The 15,427-nt window shown below is 42.8% G+C and overlaps 1 protein-coding gene across 1 annotated transcript in view; it reads left to right on the top strand.

The window, feature by feature from the left end:
• The window catches only part of LOC138250008 (cohesin subunit SA-2-like), a 434,120-nt gene that overhangs the window by 306,717 nt on the left and 111,976 nt on the right, over positions 1-15,427 (top strand). Inside the window, exons 21-22 of the mRNA XM_069204310.1 lie at positions 3,739-3,826; positions 7,417-7,500. Coding sequence (XP_069060411.1) covers positions 3,739-3,826; positions 7,417-7,500 — 172 coding nt within the window. The remainder of the gene's footprint in view (positions 1-3,738; positions 3,827-7,416; positions 7,501-15,427) is intronic.

Here is a 15,427-nt window from a genome sequence, read left to right on the forward strand (position 1 = left end):
ACCTTACTGTTCAGCTGGAATGCCAAACGTTGTGACAAAAGGATCCTCTGGGCTAGACCTGGATATCTACAATTTACGATCATGCAGTCCCCATTGTAATCCTTTACCCGATGCCCAACCCAGTCAATTCTTCTGACAAACAGAATATCCTCAAAATCCTTACAGACAAAATCACAGTTTTTACTCAGCCAATGGCAAGTCTATTTCATTTGGACGCGGATTCACTTGTGCCCAACACTAAGGGGGTAACATCGGTGAGCACCACCACATAGGGTGCACAGGCTGGAGGAAGCTCTACGCAGACAAGGGGGGGACCTTTCACCAAATGTGGGTTTTGAGTATTGCTTCTATCTTCTGTCACTCCCACATTATCCGTATACCCGTCTGCCAAGTATCCGACCAACCCTCCTCCTGTGGTTTATCCCAGGGGTTGCTGAAAAGTCACCCGAAGCAGTCTCCGCGCAGTGTCCCGCGACCCTCAAGATGGGACAGCTTAGAGGTTGTTGCGTCTCTCTCAAAAGGGGGCTAGGCTTTTCCTTTTGTTAATGCACCCCCTCGGTCAAACTACTTTGACCCCTAGAATCCAGGAGGCCCCCTTTGGCAGAAGCCAACCTTGGCCTCTCTTTTTCGCTCATCCGGGAAACTGCAGTTTCAAGCACCCACAGTTTCTCCATAACTGGGGCCATACAGGACTCAATCATATCCTTAATCTTAGTCAATAGATTTTCTAAACAGGGACCTGGGCACTGATCCACAGAACCCAAGGGGATCAGGCTAGGGTTGGCAGGCAGGGGCAATTTTGTTTTTTTTCCAAGTTCTTTTTTTAGTTTTGTTCTTTTTCGAAGGAGGACTGCTGCTGCCAGGAGGAGAAACCATCAAAAGCCTCTTACTCTTTCTTATACCTCCTTCCAAGCCCTTTGCCCCTGATGCCCCTGAGACCCATGTTTCTGCTTGCACTGGGGTTTTGGGCAGATCCCTCTGGCCAATCCAAGGCTGTCCATCCTCAACCTCAAAGATCCCCAGATCCCCCCCTTCTGTGGAAGCTTGTTGCCAGTCACCCATCTCCAGCGAGAGTCTCCTCTATGCCAGGTCGATCTCCCTCGTAACTACCCCAACAGCATGCACAAGAAAGAAATCCAATGTTGAATTGTATTCCCCTTTTCCCCTCCACTCTGATCCCCATTTAGCAAGGACCTTCTCCTGCCCATCCTCACGGATTACCACTGGGGCCTCTCAAGTCTGTCACAAGTCAAAAATCACCCACAATATAGATTTCTGATATCTTAAAAGAGAAAAACTTCTCTCCACCCTAAGGATTAGCTAAAAAAAGGGGTTGTGCAGAAAGTCCATATAAAATCTTAGTCCCAAACACTTACCCCCATGCCGAAACTAAGAGGGGAGGCCCAGCCCGGCTTCTTCTGGCCAATGACGGGTAAGCGACGGGGTCGCCCTTGACCCAGGCTTTGCCCGGGCGTGGCCCGAGTGCGCCCCACGCAGCGCCGTTGTGGTGGCGCTTAGAAAGCGCTTCCTCTCTCCGGCTCCGCCCCCTCCTCCACCGGCCTCCTGGCACAGAGTCCCGTGTTGCAGAGTGCGCGTCCTGCGCAGCGGTGTTGTGGTGGCGCTTTGAAAGCACTTCCTCTCTCCGGCTCCGCTCCCTCCTCCACCGGCCTCCTGGGACACAGAGTCCCATGTTGCTGAGTGCGTGTCCCGCGCAGCGGTGTTGTGGCGGCACTTTGAGAGCGCTTCCTTTCTCCGGGTCCGTCCCCTCCTCCACCGGCCTTCTGGGACACAGAGTCCTGTGTTGCTGAGTGCGCCTCCCGCGCAGCTGTGTTGTGGCGGCGCTTTGAAAGCGCTTCCTCTCTCCGGCTCTGCCCCCTCCTCCACGGGTCACCTGGGACACAGAGTCCCTTGTTGCTGAATGCGCGTCCCCTTGTTGCTTTGCTGTGCTGGCCTGCTGATGCTACTTATACCCTGGGAGTGAAAAGACTGGACTTTGCTTTCTACATCCTGCTTTCCAAGGTTCTCCAAGGACATGAACTGAGTTTGTCTCCTCTTGTGAAGTCTCAGGGACATCAAAGACTTCATTTGCCAGTGTCTGGGCTCTTCTGCTGATAGTCCTGACTTGCAAGTGGTGCCATATCCAGTCCCTGGGCCCTTGGAAGTGGAAGCTGGTGACCTAAAGAAAAATCTAAGCACCATGGCCGTTGTGGCAGAAACATCCACACATCGCCTGCACTGCGGCTAAATAAATCGACGCAGTGCTGGCAAAATCAATGCAGTGCCTGTTTCAGCGCAGATCCATCATTGCTGTGCCTCTGGATTTTCCATGTATCGGCCATGGGTGTTCTATCTTAAACATCAGCTCAAAGAACCGAAGCTGCATGTCCGGAAATCAATGCATTGTTTTCCTGCGGGTGAAGAACAGATGCATCGCCTACCCAGCAGGGAAAGAATCAACACACGGCCTCAATTGCGAGGAAGGAATCAATGTATCACTTGCTTTTCTGATGCATCACCTCTCCTGCGGCTTTATTTTTGATGCATATCAGGTACTTTGTGCGAAAACAGCACGTCCATTGATTCCTGTGGATTAAGACTCAACTTTAAAAATGTATATATTTTCTGGTGTATGTTGGATTTTTGTTGTTTTGGTCTTGTTTTACTCAGATACATATTGGCTATTTTTCTAAACTGTGTTACTTTGTTTGTGGGTGCAAATATTTGCAATACTTGAGCCAAGCTACCAAGGGGGTGAGCAGTGGTTATCTTAGGTGTGTGACTCCTTTACCCTGACTAAAGTGAGCGTCCCTACTTGGACAGGGTGTATACCAACTGCCATCTAGACAGCCCATTTCTAACAATCCTCCTTTATAAACTAAGACATGATAGATACCTATTGTCATCCCACTTACTGATATCCGACCCTTCTCCTCACACATCCTGCATGGGGATTTTTGTAGTACAATTTAACACTATTTTTTAAATTACTTTTTTTGTATGTTTGTTACCTCTTTTTCTCTCTTCTAGTTTTTTCCCATAGTGGGGCTTTGAGATTTCAAACTTATTTGTTTGCATTTGTAAAGCCCAGTTATACCATTTTAGCACATGGAATACGTACTTGTAAGGAGGCAGTATCAATGTGCATCAACACTACTGATGTAACATCGCTAGCCTGATATGGGAGGTTTTTTAATATAATGCTGAGAAGTTTTAAGGTTTGGAACTAATTAGAACAACCCAGACAAACAATACTTCTAAAGAACGTTTAAAGAATGGCTATGGGCCAGCAGATGGGCCTTGGACTTACTACACAGTTACTTCCTAAAACTCGCCTTAAGACTAATATGATATGAATTTTATAGGTGGCATTGTAAATTCTGAATTAATTGCATGTGAGTGTTTTGATTTTTAATACAGCGGTCATTTTTGTAATGATTTTAATTAATCTTATACAATATAGTTTTACAGTATAGTATTCTATTTTAGATGAGAGCCGTACTGTAGAAAGTAGAAATAACCCTTGTGTATCAATACTCTTCCTCATAGGCACATAATGAGTATAACCTTTTGATACACCCTAGCCTAAATATATAAATCAAAATGTTAAAACGCATATATCCATATTTCTTTGACAAGAGAATATGTTTCATTTAAAGGAAATTTGTTTTTGCAACTGTCTTTCTCGTTATTTTATCTACTGACAGTTTTTTTTAATGAATACAATATTTTCTTTTACAGCTGCCACAATCTCACAAGCTTTAATGTGTATAGCAAGACATCAAGACTACTGGCTTTTGAAATGGAGCACGATATGCTATCTCCTCAGGTGAAATGCATATTTTTTGTATTGTGGAAACGTGCTCCTTGTGACTTGTATTGCCAAACATTATTAACATATATTTGAACACAGATAAACACATTTTCTTTAAACAATTTAATGTGACAGGTAAACCCTAAGATGTCTTTGTTATAGATCATAATAGCTCAGCCTGTTGATTTTCTAGAAACTAGGGTTTCAGAGGTGTCTTATTCTATTATAACTTAAAAACCCCTGTCTGTATGTTGCATGTATAAATATGACAATCACTTTTCCTGATGGTAGTTACCTGCCATTGTCGATACCTACCACGCCACCGTTTGCCTTTATATTAAGTTAACTTTTTCAATTAAATTCTGACCTGGTTTAAATAAAGAGCTTCCTATCCCTCTCTTTTCCAGGCTCTATTTTAAATCACAGCAGTGCTGTCCCCACAATCCACACCGTACGCCTCGAATAATGTTGGTGCTTTTTTGTGGGGACTTATTTTATTGTTACAATGCTGTGAATTCTCAACCCAGTCTAATAATCACATCCTAACTTTTTATTTCTCAGTTCATGTATCCTTTACTGCCTCAGTGGCTGGATGTGTGTTTGTGTTCATCAACTTTAGCAAGAAAGATAGCAGCTGTGTTATGTGGGGTAGTACATGACAAGTAGCAGGTAACATGCAGACTACGATACAGTGGCGCAGCCTCACTCCAGACATCAGTGATACAACCAAACTCCTTTCATGAATTGGGCATTTGGTCCAAATAATAATACAAAATCATATTGTTTCATTTAAGATGTAAAATGCAACTGCCTAAAACGTGCAAATCATGTCTGATGTATTTACTGAGACCCTTTTGTAGTATTACATAATATCTTTTACATTTTTGATATTTAAATTAAATAATTTTGCACTTCCAAGATAAGAAGCAACATTGTAATAACCCTTTTAGGACAGAGCGTATCTCAGCACCCTCTTCCCTTAATTGATGTCTACCAAATCTAGCATCTTAGTTCATGAGATCGCTTCCAATTGGTGGACAAAAATGACATCAGGCAGAATAAATTTGGAGGAACACCTCTGACGTAAAGTTATGAGTGACCACCAACTCTTTATCTTTTACTGTAGAGAAATGGGTATCAATGAGCCATGGACAAGGGTCATCTACATGGGGCTATTTGTCCATTGCCATTTCCGGTCCCTTGGATGTGTCTGTACACTGTTAGATCGAGGACGGTAGCGGGATTTGGAGGAAGCGCGGTGTCCTAGTTGACAGAAGGGTGGAGAATGGGAAGGACACAGACACTGGGCTCAGAAATTCACAGATGGTTAAGCATGGCGGCCAGCAGCACAGATGATACAGTAATGGACATTGTAACTTATGCATGACTCCAGTGTGTGCCCTTTCACACTGCGCCACATGAAGACCAATGCAATTGTGTATTGATTGACACACCAAACGAGCAGTATCAAAACAAGCACCAAATAAATGACGTAAACGTGGGTCATATCAAAATTGTTGTTCTAAATAAGAAAATAAGTCCGTCACTGTACTGCGATGGGAACAGTAGAGCTTATTTTTACCTGAGAGAAAGAAGGAAGTAATGGCATTGACCCTGTCGTACTGCTACAAGTATAAATACTGTTCCCCAGTAATAGGCTGTCTATGACGTAACACGTGGGAGACGTTTAGTGAGCAGTGTGTTTCTCTTATTCTTAAAACCTTTACTTTGACCTTCGGCTTTACTGATTTTGGGATTCAGTTTATGCTGCATCTTTGGTCATGTCATGGTCTTTGTTTATGCTTTATGAATGTATTTATTTTGTGTAGACAGTCTTATAAATCACGTTCATCAAAGGACATCAGCGTGCTGAGCTTAAAACGAGGTGACATCCCAAACCCTTAATATTACATAGAAGATTAGAAAAGAAGATAAGCTTTGTGGCAAACAATCAAAAACATGTTTGGTTACCAAAGGTGGTTAACATTAACATCATGTGGGGGTGAAGATGGCATTCAAGGGCGAAAAGGCAGAAATGTTCGGGACAAGAGTATACAAGAATGTTGATAAAGTGTGAATAGGTCAGAAAAGGGAACTGAGAGCCATTGTCAAAAACGTCACCAGAACCCAGGGAAGTCAGGGAAAGAGGGTATCTAAGAAATGTATGGACAAATAGATGGATAGGGACAAGTATTTAAATGAAGATTTAGATATGGTATGAAGGTGTCTAGAGTTAAGTTAGAAGTAAGTTAAGCAGGAACGTTTTCATATTTTTGGTGATTCCTGCTCTGGTGTATTGTAAGGCTGCTTTTTCTTGTTTTTTTGAGAGATTATGTAGACGACTAAGGTTATTGGTGCTTCTATTTCTTTTGATGCTAGTGGATATTGTGAATTGCCCAGATGTAAGACCTTGTCAGTAATGCAGGTCATTTTATATTTTATTTGTAATGTACGGTATGTTGTTCCTGCAGTTCTTTGTGATTGACATTTGGAGCCCTGTAGAATGTTGACACCGATAGTGAGAAGTTTGTAGTTGAAGTGGTAGCTGAGTTCTTGAGACGAGAAACGGTTCCTGCTCTCTTTTTGGAACACTCTTGGGGTGCTGAGGAGAAGAATTTGCTCCTAGGGTATCTCATATTGTGAGTTTTCCCAAGAGACCTCCTCTCAACCAGTGTAGAGGGGGTTAATTAAAAAAAAAATATGCTGATTGGGCTAAAAAAAACATGGCTGCTCGTGTGACATTAACTGTGACAGAAACGTATTTGGCATCCTGACGGATGCAATGTCCTCACAAAATATTTGTCAGGCATGTAGGGATCTCTTCATATGTCAGGCTGTCCATTGCCATTGTAGTAGGGGGCAGGCCTTTGCTGACCTCGCTGGCTGCCCTCCAGGTTCTAAAAAGTCCAAAGTCCGTGGCAAAGATGCTGCTCCCTTTGGTTCGTCAGTGGATGAGTGGGTGCTGGACACTTTAACATTCATGTGGCTGGGGTGGTGTCGGGTTGTTTGACAATAATGGGATGGTGGTGGAAAGATCTTTCCCAGAATAATTTTCCACTCACAAATAAAGCCCACTCATTTCGAGGGTCTTCAATGCTCGTCAGTTTACAATAAGTGCCATGGAAATTAGGTGGGTCTGTGGCTTCAACTACACTGACATTTAAACCTCAAATGATTTTTGTAAGCGAGTTGAGTGTGGAGAAGTTCTTCAAAAGAAATTTAAAGTTTAAGCAGAATAAGAAGCAGAGGGCATAACTTGAGTAATGCTGGACGTGGATTTTTTTACCTGTAAATATGTATTTAGTTTGTTACCCTGTTTCATTCAATTTTCTCTGTTAGAGGGTAATTCATTTTCGTAAGTCTGTTTTTATGATCATTTATCTATTTTCATGATACCGGATCCAGGTGGACCCTGTGAATGGCATTCTTGTTCATTGAGGCATAGAAGCATGTATGTTCGGACTGCTTTGATGTAAGCTATATATTTATGAATGCTGTTCAGGAAAATGTTGATCCCAAGCTCTGTGGTCTGGCATGTAGGCTGGTGAATGAAATGGTGGCACTCTTTGGTCATATGCAAACTAATGTTTTTTGTTTCATCACAGATCATCTTACCAACTCTGCAGTGCACTTATTATTCTCTCCTCTGGCAGCTGGCACCAGTCGTTGAAGGACCTTTTTCTTCTAAGGTTTGATGAACTAAGTAGTTTGACATTAAAGGAGTTAGTTGCTCTGATTTTCCGCCATGGTGAACACATTTATAGAAAATAAGCCATACATCTGTGAGTGAAATTGTTTACAAAATTAATGTATCTCGAAAACTGATTAGCTGTGTTAAATGAATGCTAAAAATTTGTATTTTTTAGGAATATGCATTTACTGAACATTTTTTTTTCTCATTTTCATATTGAACTTTATTGATTTTTTAAAATATAAATTGAAAGTATTAGTAAGCATCTAGTACAGTGTCTTCATGGGCATGGATAGCCCCATTGCCGCACACCATTCCAACATTGTAGAGGGATGGAGGAGATTTCCATTTGCTTGCAATATGCCTCTTTGCAATTATCGTGGCCGTTCCTTTCAAGCCCTGTTCTCCCTAGTGTCTCCCAGCCTTGCTTCTCTCTAGTCAGTAGCGTTAAGAGAACCAATGCAACCCTCCCATTTTCCTCCTAATACTGCAAACCTATCTGGAATTGTTATCACTACGAAGCGGTCTATCAGCGATAGTCCCTCGTTCCCCAATCATTCCATCAGAATTTGTGCTTCCAGCGGGCTGTATTCTGGGAGTTCCAACTGCACAGCTTGGTGGATATTGAGACTATGATGAAGCTGTAAATATTTATAAAATTGGGAGTTATTGAAGTGTGTTTGAAGTTTCTAGAATGAATATATATCCTGCCCCTGCCAGACATCTCGCCAAGTTTGTAATGACTAACATGTCCTATCTCTTAAAGACTGGGCAGTGTGTCTCAACCGTTTCCCCTGCCATAACCAAGTCTGTTGCGTCAGTCTCCAGACCCATCCAATCAGTTGTAGCTCTAAACACCAATTCAAGAATACTATTTTTGTGAATTCTGGTAGATGGTACCATGTGGGACATCTGTGAAGTATGTCAGTAACATTATCAATTCCTAAATGGGACAATTATGTCGGTGAGTCATCCCACCTACCAACTAGGTAAATGTTAATTAACAAAATTTGTGCAACCCAATAATGTTTGCCTAAATCATCCGTTCCATTCCCTCTGTCATACACTGACTGTCGGCATTTTTCAAATGCAATGTGGGGAGGTCAGCCTGCCTATAGAAAGAAACAAAGGAACAAATTATAGCTGCAAAGATCCTAAGCCATTGGTTCAGGACCATCAAAGGAAAGTTTTGCAGAATGTAGAGAAATTGTGGGAGGACACACATTTTGAGAAGAACCACTGTACCTAGGATAGGGTGAGGGAGTGTGGCCCACTTCTGGAGATGCTTTATTTCAGCCACAAAGGGGAGAAATCGTGGCTGTATGTCAAGCTGGACTTCAAAACAGTGTGGATACCAGATATTGGAAGATTTGCTGTCTTGTTTAAGTGGACTCTACCAGTTTATGGTCTCATTATTGCCTTTGCGTGGAACCAGCATGGACTTAGTCCAATTAACTTTGATCCCAGAGGCCTCTTCATATAAGATGACAATTTTTATATGGCGAGGCCATGACAGATGAGGATTGGTCAGGAAAAGCAACACTTCATATATAAGCTGTCCTGTCCTCTGTCTTGGGATAGAACCTAGAAGTTCTGTTGCAAGAGCAAAAAGAAGTGGGGACAGTTGGCAACCTTTCCAGGTTCATTTAAGAATTGAGAACAGCTTTGAGACAACCACAATGATTCACACTTGTGCATAAGGTTCTGAATAAAAAAGTATGACATATTCCCTAAATTGAGCCTAAACCCCTTATGCACAAGGATCTTATTCGAGAAGGACAATTAAACAGAATCAAATACTTTTCCGAAATCAGTGAGTAGAAAGGCATAGGGTCTAGAGGTGTGCCACTGCCACATGCGCATGGTGTTTACCATGACTGGTACAGCGTTTGAGCATAAAGTCACATTGGTCTGGGTGGATCAGCGATGTTAAAACTCACAGGAGCCTGTTGCCAGAGCTTCTGCAAAGATTTTTTCCTCCGTGTTCATCAGAGAGATGGGTCTGTGTGAGGCACATTGATCGGGCGGATTGGCCAGCCTTGTGGCTAACCACAATAGTGGCTAAATCTAGTTTGGATGGGAAGCACCGTTTATCTTGGTCTCACAGTACAGATCGAGAAGCCCAGGATACAGGATCGCCCAGAATATGTGATAATACTCAAGAACGAAGCCTTGTGGCCTAGGCGTTTTGAAAGGGATTGTCTTGCCAGACTATTTTGATATCTTCCAAAGTTAGAGGTTGGTTTAGTTTGTCTCTGTGGGAGGGTGCTAGTAGTGGGAATGGTATATTAGAAAGTAGGAGTTTAAGCTTCCCATAATGCGCATGTTTGTTGTGCGTAAAGCGTTTGATAACGGTCAGCAGATATTGCCGTGATCTCCGCATTCTCTTCACTTTTGCACAGATTGGTCAAGGATCTCTGGTATCATTCTGGCATCTACCTCCCTGGATGCCAGCCAGTAAAATAGTATTCCAGTCATATCTCCCCACTCATAAACTCTCCTAGTTGAGGCCATCCAGTGTTGGTCGGCCCCATAGGACCACTGCCTGCTCTTAATTTTTTTTTTGTTGCATGCATTCACAAAGGGGAATGGGCCCCTTAGGGACCCCTTCACCTTTGCAGATGGGTTACCACCAATTTGAAATTGGTGGTAACTGCGATTGTTTTGAGACCGCATTCACGGTCACAAAACAATCATACATACCTCTGTGATTCGGTATTAGGAAGGTCAGCCCTTGACACTCCCCTTCCTAATACCGAATCGGTATGTAGTCGCAAATCCAATCTGCGATTCGATAACAAGTTATCGATTCACAAATTGGACTTGATACCTACCAAAATGTATTTTTGCAATCGGCAAAAATTTGATACATCTGGCCCGTAGTGTTGAGTTGCCATATGAGGCCGTGGCCTGTGGTGTGGATTCCCAATTGAACTATGACTGGAGAGTGGTCTGAAATATCTTGTGGGAGAATAGTTATGCCTGTTGTTTGGAGAATGTTGGATGCAGGAAGAAGAATGAGTAGGAAGAAGTAGCTGATTGGTGTCTTTTCCTGTCACCATTATTATCCTACCTTGCTGCAGATGTCCAGCACCCAGTGGACCTCAATGCTGATTGAGACAGAGTTGTGTGGTCCAGTGTGTGCCTTTGTTTTTTGGGGTGAGGGGATGTAGTGGCAGCGGGGCATAAAGCTTTTCCTTGGCTCACACTCTGTCTCCCCCACCCTTATTACATGAGTTTGTATTCCCTTAGTGTGGACTCAGTATGCTGAAGCATATACCATCCTCAGGTCACAGAATATCCTCATTTTAGGAGACAAATGCCACCTAAACTGGGAGATATGCTTAACATCATGGACTCTGAAACTCGCTTTCCTCACCACTGAGACAGTCTGTTTTCATTTGCAGAATTATTACAACACTTCAGTTCAGATTTGTTACTTTTTTAGGTATTTTCAGTGTTTGTAAGCCTCACGATCACAAATGGTAAACATTCACAAACTACTAAAAGGTTTTAGAGAGAGGTCTTTGGTTACAGTGTGTCGTTCAATATCAGGTATCATTTGCAAATGTTACATGATGACTTCTTCACAGAATTCATATTGTATAGCTTTTGTGATTTTGGTTTTCCATAAGTGTTCTATGTTTGCAGTCTCTAGAACATCATATAGTGTCAGTGACCTCCCATTTTATCATTGTATTGTATTGCTTTATTGTTTTATTGTGATTTGCCTGTGTTATGTTATTTGGCCTTTTTATACTGAACATATTAGATATTTAGATGTTATTGCAGAGCTGTGTCTTTAAATTCACATATTTATTGCAAGTGTGATTATATAACTTAGTTCTATGCCATTTTCTTTGAAATGAGCCTCGTATGCTGAGCCATGTCTACCGGCAGGGACATGGGAGGCAACTTTCCAGATCTTTGGTACAATTTTGGAAATAACAATATCATGTAACAGAAATATTGTGTCAAAAATATTGTTTACAAAAATATTGTTTTCCTATCCTTATAATGGTAAGTACAAAACTATCAAAAAAATATTGTTTAAATGAACCATTATACGAAACTGTATGGGCATAAGTAATGAACTTCCTGTATAGGATCTTTACCCAGAGTAGTGTGTTACTAATATAGCTATGGGACCCGCACTAGTTGATGCAGATGGTAAACTCAAGCCACCTGGCCTGCCAAGGTTCCAGCCCCTCCTTCTCCCCTCTCCAACCCAGGGAGCATCAAAGTGTCAAAGTCAGAGTGGACGTTCAACAGCTGAACTTCTCATTCGGGATCCGGTTGAGTCTCTAAGAGCCTGCAAAGGCTGAGAATCACCATCTGTGCTAAATATTGTTTCACACTCTCATTGTTGAAAAACATACACAAATATTGTTTGCTAACATAAATATATATAGTTTAAAGTGGTAAGTCTTAAATATTTTAATTTATACCATTAATATAATTTTAGTTAAATCTAATATGTAATACTATATATAATTATATATAAACACACACATATATGTATATGTGTGTGTGTGTGTATATATGTATATAAAAATACATATATATAAAGTATCACAATCGTTAAAATATGTATTTTACATTATATTAGTCTGTTTAACTCTTCAAATTCACTTCTGTAAAAAGCATATTACACACAAACACACACACACATATATGTTCGGTGGCATGTGTAGCTGCAGAAACACATGCTGTGCACTGTTCCTGCAATCTAGTGTTGGGCTCTGAGTGCTACAAGTTGTTTTTCTTCGAAGAAGTCTTTTCGAGTCACGGGACCGAGTGACTCCTCCCTTTCGGCTCCATTGCGCATGGGCATCGACTCCATCTTAGATTGTTTTGTTTCCGCCATTGGGTTCAGATGTGTTCCTCTTCGCTCCGGTTATTCGATTCGGAAAACTTCAAAAATCGCCAGAAATCGTCGGTATTGTTTTCGATCGCGACCCATCTTGCATCGATACCTCAGCACCGACAAAACACACCTTCGGTTGCCCTTCGGGGCACCCGCGCCCATCCTGGGCCTGGTCGGCCCAACCACAGGAAGCGTCGAAGCCTCATGGACCGGACCCCGTTCTGATTCTGCTCTCAGTGCCACCCAAAGTATCCATACAAGGATCAACATCGGGTCTGTAATCTGTGTTTGTCACCAGATCACCGAGAGGATACTTGTGAGGCCTGCAGGTCCTTCCGTTCCAAGAAGACCTTGAGGGATCGAAGGGCGAGACAACTACAAATGGCATCGAAGAGTACCGAACACCTCGACGCCGAAGAAGAGGAGATGGTCATCTCTGTTCAAGGATCCGATTCGGACGAATCTGACGCGGACCGACCACCGACAGCAGGCCAGCACGTGAGTACGCCTGCCCCAACCCAGAGCCAGTCCAAGACCAAACAAAAGGCCTCGGGGACGCCACTGCCGGAAGTCCATGGCTCTACCTGGAAGAAATCAAGCGGTGACCAAGCAACACCTTCAGCACCGAAAAAGGCAACATCCGCATCGAAGTCTTCAGACTCGAGTCGGGACACAGTCTCTGAAAAAGTTCGACATCGACTCGTCGAATCGAAATCCCAAAAGACTCTTTCGGAACCGAGGCCTACTATCACCATGGGCATTTTGGTACCGAAAAAAACGCTTCAGAGCCAAAAAAAAACCTCATATACTGAGGAACATGGACTTTCTAAACAGATGAATGAAAGCCACAGATTTGAGGAAGAACTTCAACAAATGGAGGGATTTGATGACAGACAAGCCAGGATACAGATCCACAAGGATACTGGCAAGATCCTCACAACACCTCCCCTTAAATTTAAAAGGAAGCTGGCTTTCCAAGGACATTTGGACACTGATCAGCCAAAGGCTAAAGTGCCAAGAGAGCAATCTCCGCCACGCCAGTTTTCCCTAGCACATTCTCCTCCTCATTCTCCTCAAAGAACTGTTTCTCCTCTTGCTACACCCACTGCACAGTCACCCACACACACTGTGCAGTCACATCAAGACACAGACCCGTGGGATCTTTTTGATGGCCCTGTGTCAGACAATAGCCCAGAGTGCTATCCTTCTAAACCCTCTCCACCTGAAGATAGCACCTCCTACACACAGGTTTTGGCTAGGGCTGCAGCTTTTCACAATGTAAGCATGCACACTGAACCGCTAGAGTACGACTTTCTTTGTAATACGTTGGCCTCATCACATACCTCTTACCAAAGTCTACCCATGCTCCCAGGTATACTCAAACATGCCCAACAGATTTTTCAGGAGCCGGTTGAAGGAAGGGCCATAACACCAAGGGTAGAAAATAAATATAAACCACCACCTTCTGACCCGGTATTTATCACGCAACAGCTGCCCCCAGATTCAGTAGTGGTCAGTGCGGCGAAGAAGAGGGCCAACTCGCAGACATCTGGAGATGCACCCCCTCCAGATAAAGAGAGTAAAAAGTTTGATGCGGCAGGAAAGAGGGTAGCGTCACAAGCAGCCAATCAGTGGCGCATAGCGAACTCTCAGGCCCTCCTCGCAAGTTATGACAGAGCTCATTGGGATGAGATGAGCAACATAATTCAACATCTCCCCAAAGAATACCAAAAAAGATCTCAGCAGGTAGTAGAGAAGGGTCAGGCAATAACAAATAACCAGATAAGGTCTGCATTAGATTCAGCTGATACTGCCACAAGAACAATAAACACTGCAGTTACAATTAGACGCCATGCATGGCTTAGATCATCAGGTTTTAAACCTGAGATTCAACAGGCGGCCCTCAACATGCCATTCAACCAGCAACAACTATTTGGCACACAAGTGGACACAGCCATAGAAAAAATGAAAAAGGATACGGATACAGCCAACGTGATGGGAGCGTTTTACTCATCCCAATACAGAGGGACATTTAGGAAGCCGCAGTATAGGGGGGTTTCAGGCCACAGCCATCAGAACCATGCACCTCACAGACAAAGCCCTCATACCAATCACAGTATTAAAGAGGGGGGTTTCAAGGGTCCTTCAGAGGGCAATTTCCCAAATCCAGGGGAAAATTCCAATCTACAAAGCAAGCCACTAACAACAAGCAGTGACTTTGTCATCCCCTTCCCCCAACACACATCTCCTGTGGGAGGAAGACTGGAAAGGTTCCACAATCAATGGCCAAACATAACAACGGACACATGGGTACTATCAATTATCCAACATGGTTACTGCATAGAATTTACACATTTTCCTCCAGATAGTCCCCCAAAAGCGCACAAACTATTGTCGCAACATCTAACAATGTTACAAACAGAGGTGCAAGCACTATTAACAAAACAAGCCATAGAACTAGTACCTCATCACCAAAAAGGAACAGGGGTCTATTCCCTGTACTTTCTTATTCCCAAAAAGGACAAAACACTAAGGCCAATATTAGATCTCAGGACTCTCAACCTATACATTCAATCAGAACACTTTCACATGGTGACACTACAAGATGTAGTCCCATTACTGAAACAGGGAGAATACATGTCAACACTGGATTTAAAAGATGCGTATTTTCACATACCCATCCATTCATCTCACAGAAAATACCTCGGGTTTGTATTACAATGAAAACATTACCAATTCAAGGTATTACCCTTTGGGATAACAAAAGCCCCCAGAGTATTTACAAAATGCCTTGCCATATTAGCAGCATACATAAGGAGACAACACATGCATGTATTCCCATATCTCGACGATTGGCTAATGAAGGGCAACACTCAAGAACAGTGTCAACATCACACATGTTATGTAATAGATACCCTACATACACTAGGGTTTTCGATAAATTATACAAAATCACACTTGCAACCATCCCAAATTCAGCAGTACTTTGGAGGTACACTCAAAAAGGAATGCAAGTCCAAGCCCACAAAGAGGGTGCAATCATTTCGCACCATGGTGC

Source organism: Pleurodeles waltl, chromosome 8 (assembly GCF_031143425.1).
Source record: "Pleurodeles waltl isolate 20211129_DDA chromosome 8, aPleWal1.hap1.20221129, whole genome shotgun sequence".
Lineage (NCBI taxonomy): Eukaryota > Metazoa > Chordata > Amphibia > Caudata > Salamandridae > Pleurodeles > Pleurodeles waltl.